This window comes from Patagioenas fasciata, chromosome 12 (genome assembly GCF_037038585.1).
Source record: "Patagioenas fasciata isolate bPatFas1 chromosome 12, bPatFas1.hap1, whole genome shotgun sequence".
Taxonomy (NCBI): Eukaryota; Metazoa; Chordata; class Aves; order Columbiformes; family Columbidae; genus Patagioenas; species Patagioenas fasciata.
The window spans coordinates 21283003-21306887 of NC_092531.1; the positions used below are offsets into that span (position 1 = coordinate 21283003).

Sequence of the window (23885 nt, forward strand, 5' to 3'; positions counted from 1 at the left end):
GTGTGTTGTGTTAACTCATCTCCCGTCCCCTAGGGTTCTGCTTTGGAGGTACACATCAGTTCCCACTGTTGTTGAAGAGTCGGGGAAGAAGAAGGGCAAAAGCATTTCGCTTCTGTGCTTGGAAGGTTTGCTGCGGATCTTCAACACAGTGCAGCAGCTCTATGCTGCCAGGATCCCCCAGTTTCTACAAGCTCTGGGTAGGCACATGGGACAATTCCACTCTGGTTTCCAGCTGTCGTGTTCCAGCCCATGTGTGGGCAGTTAGTAAGCCAGTGCTCTTTTTGCATAACTAAGGAGAGGGGTCTGCTCCTTGTCTCTTGGTAACAAGGTGGGCTTAGTAGTGTTGATTTTCACACCAGAGACAAGTTCCAGAGATATCTTTACCTGCTTTTATAGAACTTCTGGTCTGTCAGCAGAGGATAGTTGGGGTTTGATATAGCATTTGCCTATTCGAAGTTGGCCTTTAACACATTTTTGTGCTCACCATGGTTTTGCAGTCTGTATTCCTTCTCTAGCTGTGAGCAGTCTCAGTCTTTCCCACTTTTTTCCCACTGTGCTCTTGGCATTTAGCTTTTTTCTGCACCTCTCTGTCTCTGCCAGATATTACTGATGGTGACGCAGAAGAAACGGATATTAATGTCACAGAGAAAGCTGCCTTCCAGATCCGACAGTTTCAGGTAAGTACCACTGTGTGCTGCAAGTGTTCCAAAGCACTGGTAATTCTGGCAGACAAACGCTGCTAGCTCTCTGTTACTTGACCACACGATTGAGTATGTGATAGCAACTGTGACCCTGGCATTTTAGAAAAGTTTCTGATCCCTAAAGAAAGTTTTTTCAGGGTGCTGTGCAGAGATGGATTGAAGTGCACTTTATTTACAGAACTATAGGGTCCTTCAGTGCAGCATAAACTTAGCCGAGTATTGTATAAGTCACACTGAATCACATGTGGGCCGCTATGTAACCACTCATAACAAAAACCAGCACTTACTCTTTAGAAGAGTCCTCTTTTTATATTATTTGTCATTCTCCTTGCTGCTGATTCCTTTATCTGCTGCAGCTTCTTGTTATTTGCTTCTTCAAATGACCTTAAAACAAGCATGCACACTCTTTCCTTCCCATGATCAGAGGTCTCTGGTGAACCAGTTCAGCAGTGCTGAAGATGACTTCAACTCCAAGGAAACGCAGTCACTCATCACAGTTCTCTCCACTTTGTCCAAACATCTCGATCCAGCCTCTCAGCAGGTACTTCACAACCTTCACGGACTGGCAGGGATGGGTGTTGTAGGCATGGGTGAGGGAAGAAGATTATCTGATTGGGTTGACATCTGAGGGCTCTGACACGTGTGCATGTTCTGCCTTCTCCTGCAGACCCCACTGTGTCAAAGTGACAGTTGTTACCTTGTCAGGCGTTCTCCTGTCACACGCCTGCAAGGGTAGTTGAGAACAAGTTGTCTTCCCACCCTACTCCTGTACATTCTGGTCCTGCCTTTGGGCACCCAGAGTCTGAATGACTCTCCTGAGCAGGGACTCCTAACAGGGCCTAGATGTGGTGTGGCTTCTACATGGAACAGAGCCAAAAAAGGCCAGCAGACTTGTGACCAGTCCAAGCTGGCCAAGTGCCCAATTCCTTCCATTTAAGGAGACATTTTCTAAAGTGGACTAGAGGTGCCCTATTTTTACAAGCTAGAGACTGCACTCAAGGTCTGCCAGAAGTCTGGAGTAATCATTTACTTTAAATTAAATGGAGCTTTGACTCTGTCCAAGGGAATGTATAGCCATTCCCCTGTCCTGGATCGCAGCTTTTCATTTTTTAATAGGTTAAGTGTCCCCTGTGAAACTTCACAGAGCGTGGCTGGGTGCCTTTCTGCCAGAAGGCGACTCAGCTAGTCTCCCTTTGCTGTTTTTTTGGGGGTTTTGTTTTTGTTGTGTGTTTCTTTTATTATTATACTTTGAATTCTGTTTCAAAGCCATAACATCTTTTCTCCTGTTACGCAGTTCCTTCAATTCCTGACTTGGACAGTGAAAATTTGCAAAGAAAACGCTCTTGGTAAGTAAGCTTTGGGCAACGTGTTTAGATGTAATGTGACAGGTCTGATATTAGACCCTTAGATGCTCCACTGTTGTCTGTCCTGGTTTAACCTCTTTGTTACAAGTATATTCAGGTCCTATTCTGTGACAGATTGCCATGACATTGTGGTTATTAACACAAGTATGAGGGAAGAAACTCCATCTCTATAAACATTAGCATCACTGAAGAAAGAGAAGCCACACTTACTTGACTTTTCTCCCTAATTATTTAGCACTTACGTAGCTCAAATCTGCATTTATATTCTAGAAAGATATTACTCTTGCCAGAGTTTTTATTGCACTTCCTCAGTGCTTCTGGTCATCATTTTTCTGTGAGCTGAGGGCTCCAGTGTGCCGTACCTCCCTTTGGAGTATACGTGATGCCCGATGTTGTCAACTCTGCTTTTGTAACTGCAGTATTTTGATAGGATTGTCATCTACTGCCTATCATTTCTGGGAATGCAGACTATTCAATCTATACTGAATATGAGACTTTTCCTCACTGGATGTCTAACATTCCTAAGTAGCCAGGGGAGCTCCGCACCTGCTAATGCATTGTTTTCTTTTCCCTTCCCCACAGAGGATGTCGCTTGCTGCAAAGGTTTGCTGTCTCTGCTTTTCAGTCTCCATGTTCTGTACAAGAGCCCTGTCGGTCTGCTGCGTGAGCTCGCACAAGACATCCATGCTTGCCTGGGAGACATAGATCAGGTATGATGCAGTAGCAGCCTAACTCTTCACCACTTAGTGGTGTCAGGGCAAAACTGAGCACATCTCTGGTGCAATATATGACAGCAGCTAAAGGTTTACAAGAACTTGCTTTCTCTTCTCCAACCAGGATATGGAAGTGGAGAGTCGATCCCATTTTGCCATAGTGAATGCCAAGACTGCAGCCCCTACTGTCTGTGTGAGTCAAAACAGCGTGTATGGAACAACCTGTAGTGTCCAGGGCTACTCTGCTGCAGTGGCTTGTAGATTCCTGTTGTGCCAAACTCCTCCAAACCCCTGTTTTGTTGGTGTTTCTGTCTTAGCTGCTGGTTCTGGCTCAGGCAGATAAGGTCCTTGAAGAGGTGGATTGGCTTATCAAGAAACTCACCAGCCTGGGATCAGACGCATCAGGTAATAAAAGTGCTCCACTTCTTACTGTTACACCTTTGTCAAAAACCGATGAAGATAGAAAGCAAAAAGACATTTCATGATTTTGAGGTAGCAGCATCTGAGGGCAGGTTAAACTCTCTCTTGAGCTGGTTCCACGTGAACAATGTAAGATAGTGTTGTCACACAATCCCTCCAGTTATTTTTTTTCCCTGTGCCACACTGGTGCTTTGTGCACCAGATGCAAAGGTGGTCTCATGTCCCTCCCACCTGCATAATTGGATTCATTAGAGACTCATTCACCAGGTATTCATCTCTTTCTTCTAGAAGACTCTTCTCAGGCATCAAACCAAAGCCAGGCTCTGGAGAAAGGTGTAATTCTGCAGCTGGGAACTCTGCTGACGGTTTATCATGAGCTGGTACAGACAGCACTCCCTGCAGGGAGCTGTGTGGACACGCTGCTGCGAAGCCTCAGCAAGACATACGCAATTCTCACCTCCCTCATCAAACATGTGAGTGCTGCTCTGCTGACAGTGGGATGTCAAAACTTTTTCCCTATCTGCTACAGCAAGCTCACAGTGACCCCTGGCAGCAGCTATGCTCAAGACTGGGCCGTTGATCTCTTGCAGGAGTCAAGTCCTTATTCTGTTGGCTTTTGTGCCCTCCATTTTGAGACCTCTCTGCAGCAGTGATAGTCTTATCAGTGGAGATAAAGGAAAGCTTCTCTCCAGCCGAATTTGGCTGTGTGTAGCTTGGAGTGGCTCTTCCCAGTGTATCATCTAGGTTCCTCTGTACGCAGCTGTGTACCACAAGGAACAGCACCAGTGATGTTCTCACAGCAGTCAGCCATCCTGCCCTTGCCACTCATTCCCATCTAAGACTTGAAGCATCAGATCTGAGGGTGCTGGACCCTGAAAACAGGCCCATGGAGCTAACTTGAGTCAAGGCAGTGAATACTCCAGAGCTTTCTCACATCTCTGGAATGCAGACACGGAATTTGGGATATAGCAAACCACTGGGGAGGATGGTTCTTGCAAATCCTGCCCTCCCCATTGTGCCGCTGGATGAGCTGCTTTGAGCCCTGCCTGGACGTACAGGTTCCAGGATGGGAACACCACACCTAGAAGAAATTCTCTTGTGTTTTCCTTGCAGTATATCCAAGCTTGCCGCAGCACCTCGAATACAATTCCAGGAAGGCTAGAAAAGCTGGTGAGTGTGAGCAAATTGCTGGAGGAAATGGCTCATGGCCTTGAGTTGCAAGTACCACCAACCTCTCCGCTTCTTTGCAGGTGAAGCTCTCGGGTTCCCATTTGACTCCACAGTGTTACTCATTCATTACGTATGTACAGGTAAGGCCTAAATTAACTGTGGCAAAATCCCAATCTATCTGATGCCAAGTGATGTATCAGCTATAGCACATGGGCGCCTTTAGGGATTATCAATCTTCTTGACATGACTTGAGTTTCTTATAGTTCAAGCCTTACTATGTCAGATAATAGTATAAGGCATTTCAGCACCACTGGGACTGAGCACGCTGATTTCTGCTTGAGCAGGGAAGGAAGAGTGCTTGGGGACCTGGGTTTTAGTTGAGATTTTTTTTCCTTCTGTTTATGTGGGGTTTTTTTGATGAGATTAATACTGCTGTTAACCACAGTGGCAAATAAAGGTTAACAACGCTGCAGGCATCCCAGTGTAAAGTAATGTGGGTGCCAAAGACTGCAGGGCTGAGGATGGGATTCAGCTGTTTAGAGAGGAACTGGGTGCTTGAGTGAGAACCACAGGAACTGCAGAACAGAGATGGCATATTGGGGAAAGCGTAGTGGTGTGCAGAACTACCACTCCTGGGGACTTCTCACACATACGTATTTCTGAATGTATAAATTATGAAATGAATTTTTCTTTCCTTCTTTTTTTGAGATTACCCTCAATTTCATCCTTCTTGTATCGCTGCTTTCCTGTCATCTAGCTTGTAATGCTGTCAGCTGGCCAGAGCCTTACTTGGCTGGCCTTTCTTCCCTGCTGACCCTCTAATGCCACATGTTTTGGCATCCTCCTTCAGAACATCCACAGTGAGAGCTTAAGCTTTGCAGAAGAGAAGAAAAAGAAGAAGAAAGAGGATGAAGCTGCTGCGGTCTCCACAGCCATGGTAAGATTGACTCACTCCCTATTGGAACACGGGCTGTATTTGAACTTGGGATATCTTAAGGCTTGTGTTACCTGGTGGCTTCTTGTAGGTTACCAATGACAAATTGTCATTTGGGCCTTTCAGTAAAAATCAGCTTTATTCTACCTTAACTTCAGTGAAAAGTCTAAAAAAAACCCCAACAAAATAAACAAATGAAAAATCCAACCAAAAGCCACCTTCACTTAATGCAGCTTAAAAGTTCACAGACATGAAACAAAGGTTAAGTCTGCATAGTCTGTCTTGTCTGGTATTTTATCAAGGCTTGGTGGGGCGGGACTGGTACGGAACAAGGTTACTTGAAGACACTTTGCTAAACTGGAACGATTGTGGTTTTCATATCATGCTACAGCATCATGGTTTTTGGAGGGAACTAAGCTGCTGATACAGACTCTACATTGGTGCTGTAGCTGGGATGCTTGCTAGTGATGACATTTCAAGGGAATTTTCAGGCTGTTCACTTCCAAATCTGATCTTTTGCCCTCCTTTCTGCATTTCAGGCTAAGGTGCTTCGGGAGACTAAGCCAATCCCAAATCTGATTTTTGCAATAGAGCAATATGAGAAGTTCCTTATCCATCTCTCCAAGAAATCAAAGGTAATGCACAGCAGAGCTCATCTGACCTGAATTCAGCAGACCAGTGGCAGGGTGAAGGGCTATTGCTGTTCCACCTTTTAAAATCTCCATTGCTGCTCAAATTAGGAAAGTGTAAGGACATCACCACTCTCCCAGACTTTGCCCAAGCTCCTGGTCCAACATGACAGGATTGCTGGCACACTGATATGGCTGGGTGTCAGTGGCACAACCACCTGGGACCAGCACTGGGGGGGGTTCTGGTTGAGCAGAAACTTAACCACCTAAGGCCAGCTTTCCTCACCCCACTTTCCCAGGCTGTTTCATAAACAGAAGTGTACCACAGTGAGGTCTTGACTACATGAGAGTGAGAATAACTTGGCTTTTAGGAAAACATAAGTGGGCCACTGCTTTGCATGGGGCAGGTGCTTTTTCACATAACCTTTTCTCTAGTCCTGCATAATTACTGTGATTGACTCTGTGCAAGAGATTAGGCAGAGTAGAAAACTAAACTAAGATGCTAATGGTACATGTCCTCTCCTCCTGGTGTCACCTTGGCTGCTGCAGGTGAACTTGATGCAATACATGAAGCTAAGCACCTCCCGGGACTTCCGCATCAACGTGTCCATGCTAGACAGCACCTTGCAGGAGCACAACACAGAGGATGCTGAAAACGAGCCAGACAATGACCAGGTCAGAACTCATTTAGCTGCCTTTTACCAACAGGTTCCCCCTCTTTTGAGGCCAACTGTATTTGTGAGCTGTGCAGGTGTATGTGAAATTAGGACAGTTTGTCTTCCTCAGGTTAGCTCTCACTTTAAGCTGATACGAAGGAGTGAACAGTTATTTAGGCTAACGTCCCCTACACTCCACTCCCCTGCCTTAAGTGACCTTTATTTCCATCTGTATCTCTGGTTTCAGGAAGTGAGACTGCTCTTAAGGCCAGGTTGTTGGCCTTAGCAAGTAGAGAGGGCTATCTACGTTACCTCTGAGGACCTACTGGCTTCCCAGGATCAGATCATGCAATGTGATTTGGCATCCTGGTTAACTTTTGTAGATAAACAGCTGGCAGGACAAACTCTCCAAGGAATCATTCTCTCTGAACCCATCTCCTCTACTAGACAGCACTGGTGAATGTAGCACAACCTGTGCTGGATTCAAACAAACAGACAAAACAAAAAAACCTACACAGCAACAATTTACTTTGCTGATTGTCCAGGTTTTTTATTGGTGCTTCTGTCCATATTTTCCTGAGCGTTTCAACAAACCAAAACCCAGTACAAACAGCCCCTCCTCTATGCCACCGCTAATCTGTAGGCTAGGTTACAGCATGAATTGGGGAGGGGCCCACAGGGAAAGTCTCAGTGGGTGAGAGAAGGCCCATAGTCACATCATTTTGTTAGGGAAAAAGAGCTAAATCCTGTTCTGCTCATCTGGTTTCTTTCTTTAGATAAACATTCCTTAAATTAGCCACACAAAAGCAATCACACTCTGTACTGCTACTCTCTCCATCCCCTCTCCAGAGCTGCACAGCAGAGCAGACAGATGAGAACCAGGAACCCAAGAAGAAGAAACGGCGAAAAAAATAAAGCTGCTGCTGCTGCTCCCTCCTCCCCGTGCCTGTTCTGTGGTGGCCTCACCTTGGCTTTGGAGATGGTTTGTTGTTTCTCTTGCCAAATAAACACTTACGACTTCTTCCTTCGTGCCCATGGGTGTGCAAGCAGTGATTCTGGCCCTTGTATCGGGTTTTACAGCTAGCTGCTGCCCTCAGAGCTGTCTCTGCTATTCAAACACACTACTGTTAAGATGATCTTCCCCAGAAACACCCTTTCTTACAGCAGAAAGGAAAGAGGATCAGGATCAGTCCCTGCCAAAAGATCTCCTGAAAGGACAGCCAGGCTCTGGCACGCAGTCTGGACAGTTGTCATTCTGACACTCTAGCGTCATCATTTCTTCTCCAGTGAACCTTTGGTTATTTCAATTAGCTGATAGATATCCAGTGCTTCTCCTGGAAGACAACAGGACAATCAGTTCCCTGCAGTACACTCACAGTGACAGTCATGATTTGCTTTAATTCAGAGTACGTAGCACAAGAAGTCCTGGGCAGTTCCATGAACAGAAATGTACCAGGCTAAAAGGGAGCGGGGAAGGAGAGAATGCTCCAAAGGCTGGAAAAATGTGGGGCTTGAGGGCAAAATATATAAGGTTCCTTTTCCTTTCAGCAAAGGAAAACATCAATCTTCAGCTGTGTTATAAGTGCACAGGAGGGCTCCTCTTATTTTGAGGGGCACAAAGCAAACGTGTGCAGGGGATAACGGAGCCAAGCCCAGACTGTCAGAAATGTTTGGAAGCAGCAGCACAAACTACTCAGGGACTGAGAAAGGAAAGAGGGGCTGGCACTAGGGTGATGGTTGCCCTGCAGGGTGGCTGATAGGTCAGGAAACAAGGGACTGGGGAACAGCTGCTTAGACCAAGTGCTCCACCTAAGCTGGGGCGGTTTGGCAGATGGGTTTGGCTCACGCAGCCACAGCTCACCTTGAGGGATGCCATACTTCTTCTCCATCCCGGTTGGATTGGAGGGCGTTGTGCAGTTCATGGTCACCTCTTTCCTTAAGCACTGATCAACATCCACTGCGCTGAAGAAAGCCACTGACTGGGGCAGATCCTGCAGGCCCAGTTTATAGGCAAACATGCACCTGGGAGTAGAAGAGACTAGGTCAGGCAGTGCTAAACATCACCTGCAGCCTTGTCACACCTGGCTTCCATCAGCCACAGGGTCACAAACCACTGGGCAGCCATCGCTATAACAGGTCACTTTGCACCCATGTCACGCAGCAGCTGAACACAAGGTGCGGGGTAGCAGGAGGGTCACATATTGCTGAAATGGGTGTGGGAGGAACAGAGCAACCATATGTGGAGCCTCCTCAGAAGAAAGAAAGGACCTGGCCCATCGCTGCTGGCTAATCCTCCCCTGCAGCAGATGCTGTATTTTCCCAGCAGGAAGCTCCTGTGCTCCCAGGAGCTGGTACAAAGGCACAAATGTCAGGGCTCCTGCACCTGCCACACCAGCACAGAGAGGCCATTTGCGGTATCCCAAAAAACAGCTCAGCTTCAGCCGGCTCCTATGTCACCGAACACCTCACAGTGCCGGGAAGGAGATTTGACAAAGCTGGCGGTGCCAAAGCTGGAGCAAAGGACACCTTTTTGAGCTCCAGAGCTTTCTAGGCTGAGCTTAACCTCACACAGGGCAAGGAGGCAGCAGGAACACCCCATGCTGTACAAATGGCAGTTTGCAACAGAGACAAGCAGCTGTGCCCCTTGCTGTCCCCTGACGACAGTGGGGTGGCAAGGGATGGGGACAGTTTCAGGCTCCTGGCTGCTCCATCAAGCCCAAGAGTTGCTGCCACACAATGTGCTCGCATCCCAGTAGGGTGGAACAATTGGCCTCATCTCTGCAAGAGCCAAAAGCTGACACTATCCCCCCCTTGTCAGCAGATTATCCCTGGAAATCAAAGCTGAGCTCCATTTATAGCCACCTGACTCACACAACCTCCAGTGCTGACAACTTCCCCTGAGCAGAAGAAAACTGCTCTGCACCAGCTTGCTGCAGGCAAATCCAACCCCTTCACTGTCACCCCCGGTCCCTTGGGCTGGCCCTGTCCCACCCAGAGGTGCTGGGGCTTGTCCCCAGGAGACACATCTGTCACATCTCACCGTGTGAGGAGGTTGGTGATCTGCAAGGCCAGGGCTGCCCGGTAGCGATCCTGGTGCTGGACCAGGTAGCGCACCTCATCGTGGATGCTGATGCAGAAGCGTCCATTGATGTCAAACTCCTCGAAAAGCCACTTCATGGCCACCAGCATGAGGTGCAGGTAGTCGACGGCTGAGCTCTGTACCACCCAGTTCACTCTGCTGGTCAGAAACTGGTGGAGGAAAACACAGATAGATGCTCTGGGAGTATCAGGTTCCAGGGTCTGGTCCCGATACAGGACAGGTCCTAAGAGAAGCCTGTTAAATCCAGTGTTGTTGGGTTTTCATGATGGCATGCAGATAAATCAGAGAATAGTTTGGGTTGGAAGGGACCTTCAAAGCTCATCCAGTCCAACCCACTGCCATGAGCAGGGACATCTTCACCAGCTCAGGTTGTTCAGAGCCCCATCCAGCCTGGCCTGGGATGTCTCCAGGGATGGAGCATCCACCACCTCTCTGGCCAACCTGGGCCAGGGTCTCACCACCCTCAGCGTAAAAAATTTCTTCCTCACATCTAAATAAATTAATTAATTAATTAATTAATAAGCTCCAACAACCTACTGGGTCTCCAACAACTGAGGAGGGCTGAACTTGGGGCTGTTGTTTCAGAGAAGACAAGCAAAGCCAAGAGCTCAGCAGCACAGAGCTGCACCTTACCTCACCCTTGGCCACAGCGGGCTCCAGGGCCCTGCTGATGTGACAGCCCAGCACCGGGGTCTGTGGGGATGGGGATAAGGCGATGCTCTCCAGCTTGTTGAACATCTCGGACTCAGTGCCTCCAGCCCACACTCGGTGCTCCACCACATCCCACTTCTTCTTCGTCCGGGACCTGGTGAGGCAGAAGGAAGGTTTGCTGGAAGTGTGGGAGGAGGCTCCAGGTCCCATTTGAGAGCCTCAAATGTCCCCTCCCAGTTTGTGACAGTCTCCTGCTGCTAATTGCTCACTGGGAGGGACTGGGAGTCTCTAGATTAAACCTCCTCAGCCCTGGTGGAGCAGGGAGGGAGCATCGGGACTATCCAGCCCCATCTCCTGTCTCTGCCTGACAGCACTGGGCTGCAGCTCCCCCATCTCGCACCTCGATGCCACCAGAGCCACGTGGGGTCAGAGCATCTCACCTTTTCGTGGCTTCTCTCTGGAGCCGCTGGACATCCTGGAGCGACACGGATCCATCCTCTGCTCTGTCCACAGCCAGGTCCAGCTCCCTCACCAGCCACTCCCCTTCCTCAGAGAGAAGAAACCTGGAGAGGAGAGTGACCTGCGCCCAGGTCCCATGGGACACCACCGCTCTCCCTGTCCCCACTCAGCAGCACCCACCTCCGCACACCCTTGGTGACCGCGTACATCTGCTGAGCCTTCTCGCGCGCCTGCTGCTGGGTCAGCCGATGGTTGAACTGCATCAGCAGCCGCTCGGCAAAGGGCTGCCCGGCCCCGTAGATGCGCCCGTAGTTGAAGATTTTGGCGTGTTCCCGGCTGATGCCGACCGTGGCGGCCGTCTTGCTGTGCAGGTCTGTGGCGTTGCTCTTCTTCCCCTGCAGAGTCATCCAGCCAAAAGCCGTGCAGCCTGTGGGGAGGGGAACAGGAGTTCGACTTCAAACGGGAACGGGTTTGAGGGGGTCACCCCACTACCCCGCTCACCATGCATGCCGGCAAAGTGTGCCTCGCCGAGGACAGCGGCGATCCAGAGCTCCTGGGAATCCACGTCTGCTCCCACCAGGGAGTAGCCAGGTGGCACCTGGACCATGGCTTTCAGCTCGCTGCCCACCCGGTCAGCCTGTGGAACACAATGCTCAGCTCAACACCAGCCCTGCACCTCCCCAGCGGCACAGAAGCAATCGCTCCCCATCCCCTAAATTCCGTCCTGAAAGTCAGAGCTAGGTTTAACACACACATGGGGCATCGCTCATTTGGATACTCTCTCCACATTCTTCCAGCATGGAAGAAGGGGAGCTTGGGGAATGAAAGAAACAAGCACTTCAGTGTTTTCTTCTTTCACCAAATTTCGAATCTCAGGAGCCTCTGCTGACCTCTCTCCCAAAGTCAAAACACATCATCAAAAGGGCTTCAGCACCTGCCTGTGATTCCGTGATTCATACCCCAGCACCCAGGCCCAACTCCTACTTCCAACCCAGGCTGCTCCCACCAGTCCAAAGGACGCAGAGGGTGCCCCAAGACATCCCCACAAGGACTCAAACACAGGCGTACCCGGGCGTTGCTGGCCGTCAGCCAGGTGGGCTCCACTGCCCGGCGGGTGATGGTGCCTGCGGTCACCACCTGTGGCAGGATGGCTCCGTAATCATCCTCCTCGTTATAGTCGGGGTGCCTGGGACGGAGGAGAGGCTGAGCAGCATCCTGCGAGAACCCTCCCAGAGCAACACAGAGGGGACCGTGGCCCCAGCTGGGGCTGTTCCTCGCCATACCTGGTCACCGCGCGAGGCAGCTCCCCCTTCTTCAGCCACACCACCATCTGCGAACTGGGGGGACACACAGCAGGTGAGATGCGGAGCCCCCCACATCCACACAACCTGCTGTAGGTGCGAAGCAGCCTCTGCCCACAGGGATGTCACGATTCAGCTGAAGGCAGCCGCTCACCTGATCCGCTTGTGAGCATTCCTCCAAAACGAGATCATTTTGTTAATCTCAAGGGCTCTGGTCCCGTGGGTACGGCCCACGGCAGCTCGCAGGGTGCCGTCCTCCATCTGGGGCAGAAAATCCTTGGCAAAAGGGCTTCCCACGTTGTTATCGTTCCCATCCTTTAGGAGCAAAACAGATGTCAGCGTATCAGCAAAGCTCTGCCCACCCTTCTACCCCAGCTAGAGAGATGCATTCCCACCACCCTGTCCCATGGGGCAAGATCATGGGGGTCCCAGGAGCATGGGGGTGACAGGCAAAGGGGACACAGAACCACTGCAGAGCCCCAGAAGCACCCAGATGATGCTGTCCATCACTAACTTGCCTTGTGAGGCAGCTTGAAGAACCAGCACCCAGGGATGTTGACATCGTTGTAGGGCCCGTTGCCGTGGTGGTGGGATGGCCGGCTGCTCACCTCCGCCAGCTCGCACAGCTCATCCGCGTCCTCCTGCGACCAGTGATACGAGGTGATGCTGGGAACCCCCCCAGGCACGGCGGGAGGGGGAAATCGAGGAAAGACTGAACCAATATCCCATCCCACAGTAAACCCGTTTCACCTGCACCAGGCTTTGGTTTGCTCTGCCCATTTTCTCCTCCACATCCACCTCCAGCCGGCTCAGCTCCTCCACCTGCAGCACAGATGGACCATAGGGGGAGCCAGGTCAAACACCAACTCTCCAGTGATTTAACGCTTACTAAAGGAAATTTCTTACTTCCACATTCTAGAGACATACATGGGACTGTTTTTTGCATGTGCATGGAAAGCAGCCCAGCCCCACACCTCCCTCTCACCAAGGGACCCTCCACCCCTTCCTTCACCTTCTGCCACATGGTGCTGCCGTCCATCACCAGCATCTCATCCTCCACAGCAGCCTCTGGCCCCGGGAGCTGCTCCTTGCCTTTCTCCAGGCAGTGCTGCCTGTACAGGTACTCGATCACCCTGGCAGGGCACAGGACAGGGCTCATGCACCCACAACAGGGACCGAGGCTCCAGGGCAGTTCCTGAGCAGGGTCCCAGAGAGCTCCCGAACCCCCAAAAACAGGCAGCCCCCAGCTCAGCTCCCCACTATATCCCCTCACCTGTGTGGGCAGACAGGGCCCTTCTCCTCCAAGGGGGCTGCTGGCAAATTGTCCTGCCGCCCTGGCACTAGGTAGCCCCAGCCGTGCTTCTCCGAATAATGGAGGGGAAAGCCGTCCCAAGCCAGGCGCATCAGCTTGGGGGTCACCCGCATCTGCAGGCTGATGAGGCTGGGTCCCGGCACCCACCCGGCATCCTCCAGGCGCGGGCACAGCTTGCGGTACCAGCTGGGGAGCAGCAGAGATGAGTCAGAGCACGCAGGGCAACCCCTCGGGACACCCAGGGTCCCCAACTCACCCCGGGTGGCCTGGAAGGTGCTGGAGTCTCTTGGGTTGCAGCACAACCGTCTCCTTGAGACGCTCCAGGTGGACCCGGCTTGCGGGGGCTTCCAGCTCCTCATCTTCACCAGGGGGACCAGGGTCTGATAGGGCAAGGAGGACTAGTTGGAAAAGAGCCCTCCGTGCCACCATGCCAGGGACAGGGACCTCGAGCCAGACACCCACCACACACCCCAGAATAGGGACACAGGCCAGCAATGCTTCACCCTGCTGCTGTCAAACTGTGTCCCGTCGTCTGGGTGCTCATGGGAAGGCATCCCTCAAGCATCCCTTGTCCCTGGAGACCATCCATGCTCACCCTCTTGCCACTCTTGCGTGGTCCCATCTGCACCCGCTGCTGCCACGGGGGCTTTGCTGTTCCCGTTCTGATCCTTCTTCTTTTTCCCTGGATTCTTCTTCTGCTTAAACTCCTGCGTGTCCCACTCGAGATCCCAGAGCCAGGGGTCATCCTTGTACCTGCCCAACAGACCGCTGTCACATCACAGCTTTGCTCCTGTCCCCAGCACCCACCTGCAGCCTGCCAGGCACCACCAGAGCTGCACCCCCAGCCCGCGGGTACCTGTCCTCGTGCAGCAGCTGGCAGGCATCGTTGGCCAGGTTCATCAGGGACTTCTTCATCTCCTTCTGCAGCTCCTCATAGATGCTCTGAGCATCATCCAGGTACCTTTTCCAGTTCCCATTGACCGGCAGGTAGGACACCCCCATCTCCAGCATACCTGCAAATGTCACAGGGTGGGGGCACCTAGAGCCCAAAGCAAGAAGCAATTAGATGCTTGCTGGAGGGGATTTGCCCTGGAAGCACCAGACTACAATTGACATGAATGTGTCTTCACCTAGAGCTCCCCAGCCCCATCCAGCCCTTGATGCTCTTCCCCTAAACCCGTAACAATCCTTGTCTCTTCTGCCTGCCCTGCACATAAACTGCTGCTCAAAAGCCAACACTGTGCAAAAACCCCAAAGCTATATCATTCTGATCTGCCTCACTAAGTCTGCTCGCCTCCTCCAGCCACACTGTGCTGCTGCTTATTCTTTCTCAGCTACACAGTGGGGGTCTGAAGTCCCTCCTTAAAAGGGGTCAGGGCCCTCCAACCTCACACCGCAACCCCAAGGAAAAGAGGAGCTGCATCCCATCCCTGGAGTGACTGCAACCCAGGGAAATTCCACAAACCACTGCCAGCCAAAACCACAGCCCCTCAGCCAACACCAACCAGAGCTCAGTGGCTCCCACCTCTCCATGAAGAGCGGCAGCTGCTCCTGAAACACCTCGTGGGTGGCCTGGACATCACGGGCACAGTACGACATCAGGTCCTGGGGACAACGACAGGTGAGAGCAGGCAAAGCAGCAACCCCTCTGCTGGCACGGGGCTGTGGGAGGATGTCACAGCCCCACGTGCACCCAAAGCCCTTGCAAGAAAGGGCAGCAAAATGGAAACTACTCCAGCAGCTGCTGCCACCCCCTTGTGATCTCCAGCTCCTGACGCCTGTCAGGATGCTGGGATGGCGCCCGCACCTGGAAGTGACTCCTGATGTCGGCCATCGTCCCCTTCACAAAGAGCTCCCGCGCCTCCTTCTGCAGCGGCTCCCCCCCAACATACAGAGCGTGCACGTCTGCCAGGTTGTTGATGCTGCTGACATGCACCCAGTCCCACGACGTGATCTGTGAACAAAACAGAGGTGTCACACGGTGCAGGACAAGGCCACAGCCAAGATCAGGAGAGGTAAAGGATGCTGCTGATCCGTTTGCAACCAAGGCAAATTCATCCGGAAGGCGCAGGGAGAGCTTCATTCAGCAGAGCTGCTCCTACAGCTCCTACTCTGCCTGTACAGGAGCAGACGGTCCCAGTACAGACGCAAACAGTCCTATTACAGAAGTAAACTGTTCCCTGTCACCCATGCTACCGCCAGCGGTTCAGCTCCTTTACTCACAGCTGGTCCCTCCGCTTTGCTCCGCGTTTTCTTCATGTGCTCCTTGACCTGCTGCAGTCCCTTCCTCTTGCCGTGCCTGGCTGCCATCCAAAGGCTGCGCTGGAAGCCCGTCAGCCCTGAGATGGCCATGTGCATGCTCATGGTGTCCAGGAAACGCACCTGGGAGCCCTGGGATGCACCGAGAGGGAGAAAATAAATGGTGTGGGACACGCTGGAGGAGAAACGTGCTGCCAAACGTCCTGCAGCTACCAGCAAGTGCATCCTGATTATGGAGCTGCAAGTCCTCTGCTCAGGTTACTTTTCTCAAGGCAAAGTTCTGCCTTGCAGCACCCCTCTCGTGAGAGCTGAGAACATCCCCAGCGCAGGCTGTAGGGTGCTCAAAGGCTCCTGCCACATCCCCAGATGCAGCCCTGCACCCTTCAACCACTTCACAGGGTGCAAGAATGAGGCAAGCACAGCCCTGGGGAATCCGTGCAAAACAGCACCTGCCAAACTAACCCAGAAAAGCCAGGGCAAACAAATATCAGAGTAACAAACCACAGCTGCCAACGTGAAGCAGCAGCAGCACCGCAGTTACCTGGATGAGGTACTGCTCCTTGATGAACGCCCGGTCAAAAGCCACATTGTGTCCTACCACCACTCTCTCTGGCCAGTCCTGCTTGCCGGCACAGCTGGCGCCCGCTGGGCTCTCCAGGGGAATGAGGTCGGCCAGGGTGAGGTGGCTGGACCAGGAGTAGCGCTGCTCCAGCAGCCGCTTGCTGCACCAGGAGTACCTGCGGAGGACAGGCGGCTAGAAAATGCAGTAGGGGCTCCCAGGACCAAAAGCACCCTCTGTGATGTGGGGTGCTGAGCAGGAGGGAGGTGGCTGACCCCAGAGAGTACTGCACTCACTAACCAGGACACATATCCCAAAGCCATGATTTGGGGGTTTGTTGCATTTTCCCTCCAAGCTGGTGTTGGTTTGCTGGAAGAGGCTCCACTTAGGAGCATCCCCATTCTTCCCAAAGCCACGTGTGCCCCCCTGCCACAACAGGCGTGACCCCAGAATCGCAGCCGACACCGCGTCTCACCAGGCGTGCGGTGACACCGCCACAGCCAGCGTCGGGCAGTGGCCGTCAGCCACGCACACCTCCACGTCCAACACCACCGCCCGCTCCTCGGGGAAGTCGACAGCTTCTGCTCGCCCGTCAGGGCCGTAGCGGGTCCAGCCCAGCTGCCATGCCCACTGCGCGGGCATGGGGGGCAGCTCGCACTGCAGCAGCTCGTTGGCCGCCTCCAAGTAGGGCAAGCTCTGCTTCTGCGCCAGGATGCGAAAATGCTCGTCGATGTTGTCCCCGTACATGCGGGGCAGCTGCAGGTCCACGTCTGGCAGCGTGGAGGTCTCCTTGCCCCACAGGTCATGGCGCTGCAGGTGCTCCACGCTCCTCTGGATATCGGCTGCTGAGTAGTGCACTTGGGCCCCCCGGAAGATCTGTTCGTGGAGGGTCCTGGACAGCATCTGGATGTTGAGGGGGTTCATGCGCCGCTGGCCCTGGGCAGGCTCCTGGCTCAGGTTCTCTGGCAGAGGGAAGCTGGCGGAGGAGCTGGAGGTGCATCGCTGGGGCTCAGCACCGCGGGCTGCAGTGCAGCTCCTCACTGGTCGCCTCCAGAGCAAGCGCCTCATCTCCCCCCACTCTGCGGACGCACCTGCAGCACTCGCGGCTTCCTCCGGGCGGCCGGAGCTGTAGGGAAAGAGCAACAGCAAGAGGTGGGCTCGGTACCGCCCGCTCAGCCCCGTCCCGGGACAGCCCCGACCGCCGCGTACGGCCGGAGCTGCCCGAGGAACCTCACGGCCGGGAAGGCTACCCGGCTGTGTTGCAACCCCCCCGGAGCCGTGCAACCCCCTTCCCCGCACCTCTGCACCCCCTCCCTGCGGGAATGCACCCCCGCAAGGAGCGCATTCCCCTGCAGCCGTGCACACGCACACCTCTTCCCTCCTCATGCATGCAACCCCCTGCGGCCGGGCAGACCCTCCCGCAGCCGTGCGGACTCCCCTTGCAGGAACGCAGCCCTCCCAGGGAGCGCACTCCCCCGCAGCCGTGCACGCACCCCTCCACATACGCGAACAACCCCTCCCGCCGTGCACACTCCTCCGTAGCCGTGCAGAGCCCCGCGCGGCGGCACACACCCCGCCATACCCATGCACACCCTCTCCGGAGCCGTGCAAGCTCCCTCGCAGGCGCGCACAGCCTCCATAAGTGCGCACCCCGCGGCCGTGCACACCTCCCGCAGTCGTGCACGCCTCCCGCAGTCGTGCACACCTCCCGCAGTCGTGCACGCCTCCCGCAGTCGTGCACACCTCCCGCAGTCGTGCACACCTCCCGCAGTCGTGCACACCTCCCGCAGTCGTGCACCCCCCTATACACCCCGCACCGCAGAGCCCCGCTCACCCACCAGCCCGCGCCGCCGGGCCCAGGCCGGAGGGCGGATCCAAACCGAGGCGCCCGGAGGAGCTTCCGGCCGTGCTGACGTCCCGTCCCGTGTCGTCCTCCTCCACAGCCCCCCCCCAACATGGTACAGTCCACCGGCAGGGAACTCAGTACAGGGCGCTGGAACGTAGCAATGGAGGTGGCCGCGTGGCCTAATGGATAAGGCGTCTGACTTCGGATCAGAAGATTGCAGGTTCGAGTCCTGCCGCGGTCGACCACGAGTGCCGGGTATCGCTCAATGTTTTAATTCGCTAGCTTCATTCCTGCGGTGGCTTCCGGGCGGCGAGTACCGAACTACCGGGGCTGCTGTCGCCGGGTTCACCCAATTCGTGGGTCACTTTTTGCTCGTCTGTTTAACCGGAGAGAAGGAAGGAGAGAGAGACCGGCTGGGCGCGCGGAGCCTGAGACCGCCCGTGTTTGTGTGACGCGAGTGGGGTAGGGCGGTCCTGGAGCACGGCGCGTGGGAATGAGCCCCGCAGCATGGCGGGATCCGGCACGGTGTCGCCCCGGTCCTGCGGGTGCTCAGGCTCCATCCCTTCCCCCAGCTCCCCTCCTGGCTCCCAGGGGAGGTCAGGCCCCGGGCGGGCAGGTCCAGCAGCCACCGCCCTGCTCCCCATCCTCGTCACCCTTCAGACCCGCAGCCATTTCTTCTTCGTGTCAGGTGTTGATGTGGTTTCTTATAGCCCATCAGCAGAGTTCAACAAGAGCCGGGGCACCCACCCACACCCCAAAACCTCGCGCCTTAAAGCTCAGGTCCTCAAGGGTTGTTTGGAAAGAGCAGTGGGATCCTGAGTCAGGGTGGGTGGTGTGTGGGCGCAGAGGTGAAAGTTGGGCATGGGGTGTGCGTGGGGACACCAGCAGCCCCCACTGCTGGGGTGTGTGACAAGGATGGGTAGGCTGGAGAGCCCAGGGTGGTTGTAGGGTGCAGGGAAGAAGCCGTAGGGTACAGGGAAGAAGCCATAGGGTACAGAGAAGGGGCCGTAAGGTGCTGGGGAAGGGAATCAAGAGATGCCAGGGTCAGGGCAGGTGGGTGCAGGCTCCCTGGCCCCCTCAGGGGCTCTGCTGGCCGGGAAAGTGGCTCCTGACAGAGGCCAACCTGATCTTGACGTTGTAGGGTGCCGTGCCGTGCCAAGCCGAGCCGTACCGTGCCGTACCGAGACGCCAGGTGGCGCTGCGGCCCCACAGCTACCGGCCGTACCGGGCCGGTTCCACCGGGACCGGGGCCGTCGGGGTGCGGGTACCGCTCCGAGCCCATCCCGCTCCGGGGACACCAGGCGGGGGGCGTCGGGCACTGTGATCCCCTCGTCTCGTCGCTCCCGGACTCTGTAGAGCTCCAAACCTGGAGTGCGCCCCCCTCGCCCAGCCCTGCACACCCGAGGAGAGGGAGATGCGCGGCTGAAGGCCGCAGGATTGCGAGTGCACGATTGGGGGCTTTGGAGTCAGTTGTGCCCCCTCCTGTTCAAAAAGACTGCACCAGCATGGGGGACGAAAGCGCCATCCCTCCCCCCTCCCCGATGCTGTTTTCTGCGTCTTCGAATGCATTTCACAGCCCTCCCGGTGCCCCAAAGAATACCTGCTGCCCCCGCGCCAGCCTAGGAATCGATGCGGGGCGGAGACCTTCACCCTGTTTCGCCCAGCAGTGGAGGACACTCCGTGCCTTCTCCTGGCAGGGGAGATGCCCGTGCTCAGCCGTGGAGGTTTCCCGGTCCTTCCGCGGGCACAGCGGGGAGTTGGGGGTGCGCAGGGTGCGGAGCCGGCAAGGAGGGATTCTCCGGGGCTGTGATGCTCTGGGTGAGAGGGGAGAGCCGTGAGCTACGCTGGGGCGAAGCAGGAAAGGGTTTGGGGACTCCCTGCTACGGGTTGGCTCTGGGGAAGGAGCCGGTAGCGGGGGACTTGTTCTCCTGTTCGATGCATTACATTAGCACCGATCTCCTCTTATTTGAGGTCCTCGATCTTCTTATTTTTATCGTGCTCTCGAAAACGTAAATGAAAAAAACATCCAAACCTCCCCCACCAAAACAAATCCCTCCCGCCTCAAGCGGAAAAAAAAAAAAATCCAAACAATTCTCCCCCAAATTATCCTCCCTGCCTATTTCTGAAGCCCTCTCGGGCAGCAGTGCTATGGGGAGGGTCGATGACGAGCACCGGTGTCTTGTCCGCAGGGAGGACATCACCGGGGCTGCCTGCACCTCACCCGAGTGCGGGCAGGGAGGGTCGGCAGGGCGCGGCATGGCTAGGAGAAAAATCGACGCCATAAAAAACCCAAAACGAAATAAACCCCAAAATCCGCTGTTTCAGGAGGGCTGGTTGCAATGCATTACTCTGGATGGAGTGTGTAGGCTTTTGTTTGGTTTCGTTTTGTTTTTTTTTTTTTTTTCCCCCTAGGCTCTTTGTCTGTCTGTCTGTCTGTCGGGTTAGCATCCCCATCCCCGTGCGCCCCGTCGGGGTAGGGTATGGTGGAAGATGCGACTTTCCCCCGCTTGGAGACCCCGCTCGCTCCGGGGTCTCCATACTGTCAGTCGGATAATGGGGCCGTGGGACTTTGTTTAACCCCGTTGCCCCCGGGGCCAGGGGTCAAGGGCTTCCTCTTCCCCCGGGGCACGGCGGAGAGGCTGCCGGTCACACCGGGAGGGCCGAGGCGGGGAGGACGGCGGCCGCCACGTCCCCCCTCCCTGCCCCGGCCCTCCCGGTGCGACCAGCGTAGGACTCCGCAAACCCTTATCTCCCCCCCAGTATCAAGAGGCTGAGGAAGGCTCCGGGTGTGTGTTTTGGAGGATCAAGGGGCGGCCAAATATTTACTTCAGGCCAAAGGGTGAGGATGCAAAGCAGCGGACCCTGCTTTCCACAATCCTCTGACTCTGCCCTCCCCTCCCAGCTGGAAGAAGTCTGTTTTAACGAGGTGCCGCTCTTAACGGGGTTTTAACCCCCCGCTGCAGGCAGAGGTATCTCAGCCACCCCCCCGGGAGCCAAGAAACGGGAAAAACGGGCAATTTTTATAGGTGACGTGCGGGCTTACGTGGAAATTCGTGCCCAGCACCTCTCTTTCATCTTTTTTATCCTGAAATAACATTTCCCTGCAGGTGGTACACCCCTTTTCCAGCTTGCACCCTCTTTTCCAGACTGAGGGGGCGGGAGCCGGGAGGGGGGAATAAAAAGGGAAAATAAAAGCAGCCCCCCACACCCCTCTCTTTTCCTGCTCGGGAGACGAACCCCGAAGCTCCGAAAGTGAGAGATGGAGAAGGCGAGGGGAGGCAGGCGGGAGACGGCTCCGAGGTGGAGGGGTCGAGGGTGGGATGAAGGTTGGAGGGAAGAGTCTCATTTTCGGGATTAAAGGAGAACCGACGAGGGAGGGAGGCTGACGGCAGCGCGGGCACCCCAGGTGAGTCCTCTCCTGCCCGCAGCGGTGGTACCGGAGCCGGGGCGCTGCTGGCACGGGCGGTGGCGGCGCTGGGGGGAGTGGAATGCTTTGAGGGTGCAAAGAGGCCCTAATCTGGGGGATACCCAGGCCCGGGGCTGCCCCATCGCCACTCCCGGGCCGGGCTCCTGCGGGGCCGGGGCTGCTTTAGCGGCTGCGGCTCCCGGAGAAATCGGTGTCGGTTATCCCGGCCCGGAGGCTGCGAGAAGCCCCTGCCCCGCGCCCTGCCCGCTCCCTCGGGGCTGGGCCGGGGTCCCCCCGGGTGGAGCAGCACACGGAGCCCGCTCCCAGCCCCCGGGACTCCTCCCGTGTGTGTCTCAATTCGCTCAGGCTTGACTTGGCAATAAGCTCTCTCAATAGGGTGACAATAGAGCCCCGGTGGGACCCGAACAAAGAATTTGAAAGTGGTTAAATTGCAGGACACGTCCATCGCCTGGGTGCTTGAATAAAAAAAAAAAAAAGAAAAAAAAATCGGAGAAAAGAAAAAAGGAGAGAGACTTTTCTTTGCGCTGGTGAGAAAATGCTCAGGGTAAAAGTTGGTTTGGCGTCTTCATTTCAGCGACAATGGAGCAGAGCTAATTCAATAGGAAACGCGGGGATTTTTTAATGAAAAGACCGCCAGGGTTACACCGAAGTTAAGCTCTTGTGAATTAATTATTAGGGCAAATAAACTGGGGGGGAGAAGCGCTTGGGAGGGAGTGTTGTAATTTCTTAATATTCTCCTTTTCGTGTTTAACGACAATGCCATTAGGTTTTCGACTCTGGGTGAGCAAAAAGGATTTCTTACACTCCTGGAGAAGAGGAGAAGACACGCCTTTTCTTTTTTTTTTCTTTTTTTTTTTTTTTTAATGATGTTACTTAATTGCTTTTAAAATAAAATACTACGGAATTTGGCAACGAGCTCCGGTTTCTGCTGGTGGTGGCACTTGGGGTTATATTTCCTTTCGTGTCAACTCGCAAATGCAAAAAGGAAAATAACGGGGGAATTCAAAAACATGAATGTAAAGGCGAGGCGGCGTATTCGGCTGTTGCAGATTTCTCGGGCTCGATCGGTTTATTTTTTCCTACATAGAAAACCTGTCTGGAGATCCCTGTGTATTCATCGGGGCGGCGAGAGACTCCCCAGAGCCGCTCCGGGGCATCGGTGGAGTGAATCGGAGATAAAAAATAGGAGCCAGGTTACACGCAGGAGGGAAGAGGAGGAGAGGTCGGAAGCGAAGTAAAGGTGTGCCAAGAGGGGATTGGGGGTGGCCGAAGAGGGGGGCTGGGGTGGCTTTTTTGCCTTACCGCAAAGGCTGCAGGCGAAGCAATATGTGTGTAATTCTGTAAAGAAGATAAGGCAGACGGAAATGGAGAGGGAACGGAGGAGGGAAGCGCAGGCGGTACCTGCCGTGCCCGCGCCCCGCTTTTCAGCTCGCTGCGGTCGCCGGGAGCTGCGCTGCGGCTGTCGGGGCGCAGGGTGCTCCGGGGCTTGGCCTGGACGTCGGGGCGGGGATGGCCCGGCCCAGCCCGGCTCCAGGAAGGACCCCCACCTCCAGGGCCGGGGCCGCAGCCCGGGGGCAGCCGGTGCTCCGCTCTGCCCGACGGCTGCAGGCGAGCCGGGCCGGGCCGGGTCGTGCCGGGAGCTGCGGGGACGTTCAGCATTTGGACAGCGGTGCGGGGCCGTGCCGGGCGGTGCCGGGCCGTGCCGGGGCGGGGGAGCTGAGGGAGGCGGCCGGGGGGCTGCGGGGAGCTGCCCGGGACAGCGGAGGGCTGGCGACGGCTCCAGCCCTTTCCCTGCTCCCCGTGGGGGGGTCTTCCTCGGGGGAAAGGGGACACTGCCGAGGGGGTTCCCACACTGCAGTGAGGGGGTTGGCCCCGGCACTTCCCTTGGAGAGCTGCTCCCGGGGCTGGGAGAGAGAGCGGGGTGCCCGGCGCTGTGGCGAAGCACCCAGCTGAGCGGCGACAGCCCCGCGGGAGCGGGTGGCAGAGGGTCTCACTGCGGGGGGAGGAGGTTGGGGGGACCTGGCTCCTCTCCCACGCGCAGCCCCATCCTCGGGGGGTAATTAAGGGATGAGGCAGAGGGGCTGCGCTTTCTGCTCGGCGGAGCCTGGCAGCCACCAACCCCCGCCGCCACCGCCGCCTTCCTCCCGTCCTCCTCCTCTCCCCCTCCTTTCCCCCGCCTCCTCCCCTCCCCCTCTCCCTCCTCCTCCTCCTCTCCGCCATGGTTGGAGTGAATAGGAGGCTGCCGGGCTGACGTCAGTGCGGGCAGAGCCTGCCGGCGGCGGCAGCTCCTGGCCAGCAAGCAGAGCCGGCACCGGCAGCAGCCGGGAAGACGCAAGGAACCCGGGCAGAGCCGCCCCCGCCGGCCCGCGCCCGGGGCTGGGGCC

At 55.3% G+C, this 23885-nt stretch overlaps 2 protein-coding genes, 1 long non-coding RNA gene and 1 other non-coding gene across 8 annotated transcripts in view; 3 read left to right on the top strand and 1 right to left on the bottom strand.

The window, feature by feature from the left end:
- The window catches only part of FANCI (FA complementation group I), a 24006-nt gene extending 16395 nt beyond the window's left edge, over positions 1–7611 (top strand). Inside the window, exons 24-37 of one of the 4 annotated variants that reach the window (XM_065847165.2) lie at positions 34–197; positions 601–677; positions 1126–1242; positions 1996–2047; positions 2648–2775; positions 2903–2971; positions 3096–3183; positions 3487–3671; positions 4312–4368; positions 4449–4508; positions 5219–5305; positions 5842–5937; positions 6481–6606; positions 7437–7611. In XM_065847165.2, coding sequence (XP_065703237.1) covers positions 34–197; positions 601–677; positions 1126–1242; positions 1996–2047; positions 2648–2775; positions 2903–2971; positions 3096–3183; positions 3487–3671; positions 4312–4368; positions 4449–4508; positions 5219–5305; positions 5842–5937; positions 6481–6606; positions 7437–7502 — 1372 coding nt within the window. In that variant the 3' untranslated portion in view covers positions 7503–7611. Of the gene's footprint in view, positions 1–33; positions 198–600; positions 678–1125; positions 1243–1995; positions 2048–2647; positions 2776–2902; positions 2972–3095; positions 3184–3486; positions 3672–4311; positions 4369–4448; positions 4509–5076; positions 5306–5841; positions 5938–6480; positions 6607–7436 lie in introns of those variants that run through there. The other 3 variants (XM_065847166.2, XM_065847167.2, XM_071814031.1) reach the window with 3 other exon arrangements.
- Positions 7112–18200, bottom strand: POLG (DNA polymerase gamma, catalytic subunit). Of its 2 annotated transcripts, none has more exons than XM_065847168.2 (23): positions 18067–18200; positions 16704–17354; positions 16211–16406; positions 15634–15801; positions 15218–15364; positions 14936–15015; positions 14267–14449; positions 14006–14163; positions 13667–13790; positions 13372–13596; positions 13111–13231; positions 12849–12920; positions 12617–12739; positions 12253–12413; positions 12081–12134; positions 11866–11983; positions 11299–11434; positions 10978–11224; positions 10779–10901; positions 10321–10492; positions 9628–9836; positions 8449–8609; positions 7112–7921 (listed from the first exon to the last, which is right to left on the bottom strand). In XM_065847168.2, exons 1-23 carry the CDS (start codon positions 18183–18185, stop codon positions 7860–7862), a joined length of 3810 nt encoding a protein of 1269 aa, XP_065703240.2. In that variant the 5' UTR covers positions 18186–18200; the 3' UTR covers positions 7112–7859. The 2 variants fall into 2 exon arrangements, with proteins under 2 accessions (XP_065703240.2, XP_065703241.1); XM_065847169.2 differs by having other exon boundaries at positions 18063–18120.
- A 42-nt stretch (positions 18201–18242) lies between these two features.
- TRNAR-UCG (transfer RNA arginine (anticodon UCG)) lies at positions 18243–18315 on the top strand. The gene has a single exon. It is a non-coding gene; the product is annotated as a tRNA-Arg (tRNA).
- Positions 18316–20817: 2502 nt separating this feature from the next.
- Positions 20818–22416, top strand: LOC139828958 (uncharacterized). Its single transcript, XR_011741108.1, has 2 exons — positions 20818–21480; positions 22268–22416. It is a non-coding gene; the product is annotated as an uncharacterized lncRNA (long non-coding RNA).
- The last annotated feature ends 1469 nt before the right edge of the window (positions 22417–23885 follow it).

Bases quoted from the DNA above. Each gene is read 5' to 3' on its own strand.
- POLG (XM_065847168.2), bottom strand. From the start codon at position 18,185: ATGTTGGGGGGGGGCTGTGGAGGAGGACGACACGGGACGGGACGTCAG. The intron at 12,135-12,252 runs GTGAGCGGCTGC...GTGTCCCCCCAG, and splicing joins AATGCTCACAAGCGGATCAG to TTCGCAGATGGTGGTGTGGC. The intron at 7,922-8,448 runs GTGAGCTGTGGC...GTTGTCTTCCAG, and splicing joins GAAGTATGGCATCCCTCAAG to GAGAAGCACTGGATATCTAT.